General features: G+C 32.5%; 1 protein-coding gene across 1 annotated transcript in view; it reads left to right on the top strand.

Moving 5' to 3' along the window:
- Positions 1–874: 874 nt before the first annotated feature.
- Positions 875–6,941, top strand: part of LOC106466817 (reticulophagy regulator 3-like) — a 42,145-nt gene continuing 36,078 nt past the window's right edge. The window contains exon 1 of the mRNA XM_013927118.1: positions 875–1,134. Coding sequence (XP_013782572.1) covers positions 908–1,134 — 227 coding nt within the window. The 5' untranslated portion in view covers positions 875–907. The remainder of the gene's footprint in view (positions 1,135–6,941) is intronic.

Here is a 6,941-nt window from a genome sequence, read left to right as displayed (position 1 = left end):
CTGACAACTTTTTGGCTACTCTTACCGAATAGGCCTTCTAGAGGTTCAGCGGTAAATCTTAGAGATTATGACACTAAAAATCTGGCTCGATACTCGCCGTGGATAGAGCACAAATAGACCATTGTGTAGCCTTGTTGTTAACAACAAATTAACTGAATAGTGGGGTTTGACTGTTACTCTTATAATACCCTTACAGCTTCAAAGTGCGCAGCGTGTTTTTCTGCGGAACGAATCGTTGGATCAATAGATCGACACTTTAACCACAAGGCAAAGCCTGGCCCTTCTTTATTTTAATACAGAACAGTACCTTGCTGTTCATTTCTGCATGCGCACTGATTAATTTTACATTATTATATCCAACGTTGAACTTCCCTTACGCACTAAGTGAACGTTTGAGTACGTTTTAAACTTGCCCAAATTGAAGCAAATAAACATGTTAAAAATAGCCCATACCCAGAGTTCTTTCCAACTTCATGTTGTGTCGACTGTATTTACTTTAGCAACGTCGTTAAAAACGCTCTCTCACTATTAGATCAGTCTTAAGTTGACGAATGGGTATTTTAAGAATTGATTAATACTGTTGATAGACTTTACCTCATAGAGATTTGTATATAGTAGGTAAGTACATTTTCTTGTTAGTAAATACACACTTTCTATAAAATAAAATAATAAAAAAAACAATTATAATTATGCGTGGGTATATTTTTAAAATTTTATCAAAGTAATTTGTATCATATATTATCTACAATCCAATGCAGTATTTCTTTTGAAAAGCGCAGATGATTTTCGTTCATAATTATTCTATTTTTGAAAAGATGGGGATTTTGAGCGTGCGTAGTTTACAAAACGCCCACATGACTGATTTTATTACGTCACTAAGAGACCAAAACAAATGGGGTAAACTATAATGGCGTTTTTGTGGCGAGAGGTGAGAAGAGTGAGCAAATTAAACCCTTTTAAATATTTCAATGCTGAAGCAGAAGATGTATCACGGAAGAAACATATTGAAGGAAATGCATTGGCCAATTTTTTAAGTCCATTTGAATCGTATGTAGTTTTACTACAAAGCCTTCTTATATGGGAACGACCGTATTACAGTGCAGCGGCATTAATTTCTGTCAACTGCGTATTTTGGTAGGCAAATTCAAGAATAATTATCTTATAGATTATCATTAAAGTTAAATACATAACTGTAGTGTAGAGTCTGGTGATGTTAGATCAATTACAGTTAAATAATAATTAAAAATGTTTGTGCTGTAATACTAATACTACTAACAATAAGACTAGAGAAGTAGGCCATTTCATTTTTACTATACTAATACTAACGTTAATAGTTCGGTGTGGATATATATAATATATACATAATACAGTATAGTCTTTTATTCGCCGCTAATAACCTAGAATACTGGAGTTGTTTGCATGACATACCATCACAGTTAATTGTCCATTATTATTTTAATTTGACGTGCATGGAAATAATTTACTATTACTAGGTAATTTATTTTTTATATAAATTATAAGTGAATTCTGTTTCAGTTTAACCTATCGTCATTGGTGAATACTAATTATGGCAAGACCTTCAGAGTTCAATCTTAACATAATATATAGCCAAGCTGTCTAATAAATGGTTCTAGTGAAATATGTATATATTTTTTACTGTACATTTGAAAGTGCAAAGTCAACATTCATGGTTTATTTTTAACATACTTGTCATAGTATGCTATTATTTAGTATCATAAGATTATTCAACTGTGTGTAAGCAACTTATCAGTATTGCATACAATAAGTAATTTTAAGGCATTTACAGACTATGTATTTTGGGTAAAATCCTAGTTGCATTATTAACTTGACTTATTTTAAATGTTTTATTAGAAATGTGATAACCAATAGGTGTTTTAATATTTTTGTTTCCTAACCTGGTTCATATATTATCTTTAAGAACTAGGCAGGCTAGAAAAGAACGATTAGGTTACTGTGGTTATCATTTAATTTCCTAAACAGAAAAAAACACAAAAGTAATAAATACATAATGTAATTTTTGTATATTTATTATAGCAATTTATTTGCTTCAAGATATGTGCCCCCCATTGACAGTTGTTTTGAACCATTTTTGTTTAGTTCATATTGAAGAAATGATAACTTATATGTTAAAATATATATTAATTTTTAACCTGTCTATGAAATATGGAAGAATAAAACTAAAAAAATAAATGTATTATTAAAATGACTGCACATGAACATTTGGAGGAGAGAAAGGGCAGTGTGCATATTTGGTAAGGTCTTTATAGTATTAAAAATGAATATGATAACCAAACTGTTTAGCCTAAAGTACATTTATAGAGACTTTTATTAATGTTGAGAAAATTTCACGTTGTGATGAAACATTTCTAAGAATACTATATTTACACAGCTTATACAGGTGTTAATATTGGTTTAAATCACTTGATATTGTGCATATAACATCCTTTAAGAACATATCCAGTATTAATGAAAAGTTAGTCCACACTTTAAAAAAAATCTCCAGAAGGGGCAAAATTGCTTAAGGGCAAATTCTCTAAGTAATATTCTACAAATACTATTTCACTAGTTGTAATATTTATAGTTGCTGTAAATTGTATTAAAAGTTTAAAGCAATAGTTGCTGTCAGGATTCTGTTAGAAATATGTGATGAAAGCAACAACTTGTTGAGCATGTCAATATTCTTATTAAGTTTCAGGATAAGTCTAGTACAAATACATGTTTAAACACATACACATCTTATGACATATTCCGGCTTACAGATTTCCCACAGGGCAAGAGTAGAGACACTAAACAGGATGTTTGATGGCTATAATGTTATGGAGTATTAGTCTGTTTACTTTCTGGACTCCAACTAAGTCCATCAACAAAGAAAGGTTCAGTACAAAACATATAACATCTATCCTTATTTAGACAAATGCAAATGAAGTTCAAACACAATACACTGATAGAAAACAGTGTGAGGGTAAATGTCTTTGTTGACATCTTATACCAATGAGAGTTTGGTGTAAGAACAGTTAATGTGTCTCTCTCCCAGTCCAGTGTGAACCCCCCCCACTGTCCATAGGCTCCACTAAAAAAAAGTTAAACTAAATAAAAAAGCATAAATGGTAGACAAAAGTTAAACCTTACTCTTGTGCGAAACAAATGATAAAATGAATGCTCACAAATGTTTGATAGATTTAAGGTTTTGCTAGAAAATTTGTCCTCATACATTTGTCCTATAGCCATATGAGTATGAATGCAGGGGTGTGGAAGCCCCATACCATTATCCTATTTACTGACAGAAAAGACAACTGGCTGTCTCAAGACATCACAGCGAAGTAACAGCTATCTTCCCTGCAAGAGAACATGGTTAATGACCAATTAGCAGATTTGAGTTCCTTTGTGCAGTTAGAGCACCTCTCTGCATCCAAACTGAACTGAAAATATACCCAAAAAAATTACATATTAATTAATGGGGATAGCTAACACATGGTACAGTCCTGTAACACACATGTGTAAAATATATATATATATTGGCATGGAACTAATAACATTTTACAATATAATTTTTAACTGTCTTATAAATTCAGTTTTATTTTGTTTTGGTGAGATACTACAAATGTTGTTGTTTACATTTATAGTTTAAAATTGAATTTTCAAAATTTTACTTAACTCGTTAACTGCTGATTTGCCATATAGGGTGTGGTCCGTCTTTGGCAGTTGAATACAAGTGTGCCATATATGGTGTACGGCTTACAAAAACTCCATGTGTGTTTAGAGCAACTGTACTCAGTGGTTAAGTAGTTGGAGAACAAGTAATAATGACTTTTTAGTAATTAAAGAGGCCAACATTCGCGGTTTAATGCAACGTATCTCCATCACACAATCCCAACATGGTCAAATTTGACACCAGAAAAATTGAAAACTGTCTGTATCACTGCTTGGGACCTGCAAGAAGGTATCTTTGTACCAAATCCCATATAAGTTAGTTGGCATACACATGAATATCTCACAAAAATCCAAGATTGAACTTTCCTCACTAAAAACTTTGGTATAAAAATTAAAATTTCAGAATTGTTGATATCTCTGTTTGGGACCTGCAATGGGTATCTTTGTATCAAATTCCATGTAAGTTGATCAAAACAAGGCTGAGTAACTGATTAAAACTCTTAAAGTTATGGGTGTATTTAACCATATGACTCCCCCACAAAAAAAAATAAAAAAGGGCATATTCCGCATATTTATATGTATATGTATGAAATCTGTAAAAAAGTATCTTTATACTAAATCCCATGTAAACAGACCAAAATACGGCCGTGTAATTGTGAAATAACACTAAAATAGTGCTTTTTTGTGGCATCTTGACCCCACCCCTATAATTATTAAAAATGAGCAAGGCCACCATTTTTGTTTGTCAATGTGTAGGGTCTATAGAAATGTATCTTTGCACCAAATCCCATTTAAATTGGTCAAAATGTGGCTGAGTTATTGACCAAAACCCCCAAATTTATGCTCTTTTTTTCTGAGCTATGACCCCCCCCCCCTAAAGAAGATTCAAAATGGGTAAATCCAACTTTTTTTTGTATATCAATGTGATGGGTGCACTAAAATTTATATTTGTGCCAATCTTCATCTTGATTACTATAAATATGACTGTATAGGAGCCAGAAACATACACGTTTTGGGTTGTTTGACCTTTGACCCTTTAAAATCCTTAAAAAGGCCGAAATAAAAGAAAAAAAATTAAAAAAGGGTATTTTGGTCTTCTAAGTCAAGCATCTGAGGAATGACAGTTTCAAAGTGTTTGGAAGAAGAAGAAACAACAGAAAAAAAACAATACTTCTGTTTGCAGAGACATAATTAAACATACTAAAATACTCGTAATCTTTGTAAAAGTTTGACTTAAAGAAACCAGACAAAATTATCTTTTGAAAAACTGGTTTTTGTATAACAAAAATCAATTAATTGTAGGAGAAGCTCTATGTATTGTATACCCAGATTGTGTGCAACATTCAAATGATTTATGTAATTTTTGTGTCCGTAATTGGAATATATTAATACTGTTTTTATTATAGAAATTTAAAAATCAGGTAGATGCAACTATTGTTGTCTGTTTCAGCTTAACCCTCCAAGTGATACCAGGTACAACCAAGTTATATAAAACTTAGTTCCTTATCTTTCCTATTGGAAGTTCAGGATATATAAGATTGGTAAAAAAAAAAAGCTTTTAATTTGATAGCAGCAAAAGATACAACTTATTGCGTAAACTGGAAAATAATTTTTATAATTTTTTTTAGTCTAACTTAGCAAGATTCGAGGGTACTTTTGTGATGGATCAATCTATCCCACTGTTCTTTCCTCATTTCACTCTGTTACCTTTACAGTGATGATTCAGATATGTAAAAAAAAACTACCTCGTGAGTTATGTAACACATAAGACAAGAAGTGAGAAATGCTTCAGGCTGTTGAATATTTGAGATTCAATATGAAGGTTTATGATGCATGGTAACTATGTTCTTTCTAGACTAGTAAATTTATAGATCAGTGTATGAACGTTTGTGTTAGGCAGATGAAAAGGTAGTAATCATCAAAAGTTACATTTTACAAATTTTTTCAAACAATTTATAAAGATTTTTGTAGTCTTATCCATAGCCTGAATAAAAAAAAAATCAACTTTTTTTTTTCCCCTCTTTTTCTACATACATACATTTTCTATATAAGAAAGCAGAAATCATTATTACAAGCATACCCAAAGTAAAAATTCTAAAGTATTATGAACATGGATGCTGCTGTAAGAGGAGACAATGAAGTGCAGTTTAGATATAACTTTCTTTTGTTTGATTTGGACACGTTTAAGTACCTCACTGATTACCACAGCATCACTGGGTTGCTTTTAAGTTATCAGAGTTGACATTGGCCTTTCATAACTTTTCTGAAGAAGTGAACGTTGAGACTGGATTGGACTCGAACTTATTACACAGGGCTCATATTTTAAACAGCCAAACCCGCTGCTGCGTCTCCAGTGTCTTGTGCCTCAGTTACCCCATTCTTACCTACAATTGTCTGTAGGGGCGTGTGAACCCTCTGCGTTACTTGTACATACGTTTCTTGCTGTTGGATTGCCTTAGCAACTCACGTGATCAACTAATCACTTTCTCTCTGACTTTAAGAAAAACAGCTCGGCTCCATCATTTTTGCTTTTACATAGGGTGTGTCCGGATCTTTAAAAGGTCCACCGAGAATCCCAGTTTTTCTCAGTGCTGATGAGGGAAAAAGAAATAATAGGTAAGGGATACAATGGTGTTATATATATATATTCCTTTCTTGTATGTGATTCACCTCTTTATATAAGCTTGACTGTGGTGATGAGTTCTTTCGTAACAGTACAGATTGTATTGCACAGAGCTCGAATGACTAAGAGGAGGAATTGTAAATAAGGTTAATTTTGTAGCAAGGTTGTGTACATATAAACGTAGGCCTTATAGTCGGGTTAAAAAACAGGGTACGAAAGTAAACAACAGATGATTACAACATCCGCGTTATAAATGGAGAGAGTTATAAAGAACAGATAAATTCCGTAAGCCTATGCTTTGTTAAAAAAATACACATGTTCATTAACGTTAAGACATTTTGTTTTTCTGTGTACTCTGTTGCAGCACAATGGATAATTTAACATTTTTTCTCAATTAAATGTTTCTCAAACTAGGGTCCCAAAAGGGGATCGCAAGACTATTACAGGGGGAGGGGTCACGAGATCGTAAAAAATAATGCGATAACGAATATTTTAGTTTATACAGTAATTTGCCATCACCGTATCTCTGTGTGTGTGTGTGGGGGGGGGGGGGGAGTCGTCACAGCTAAAAATATTTGAGATATTTTAGAGTTTGAGAAGCCCTATATTAAAAAAAAAAACACTTTTAGGATGAAAAAATAAAAGT

The sequence above is a fragment of the Limulus polyphemus genome, unplaced genomic scaffold, assembly GCF_000517525.1.
Source record: "Limulus polyphemus unplaced genomic scaffold, Limulus_polyphemus-2.1.2 Scaffold2387, whole genome shotgun sequence".
In the NCBI taxonomy this organism is placed as follows: domain Eukaryota; kingdom Metazoa; phylum Arthropoda; class Merostomata; order Xiphosura; family Limulidae; genus Limulus; species Limulus polyphemus.
This window is presented reverse-complemented; position numbering and strand designations above follow the sequence as displayed.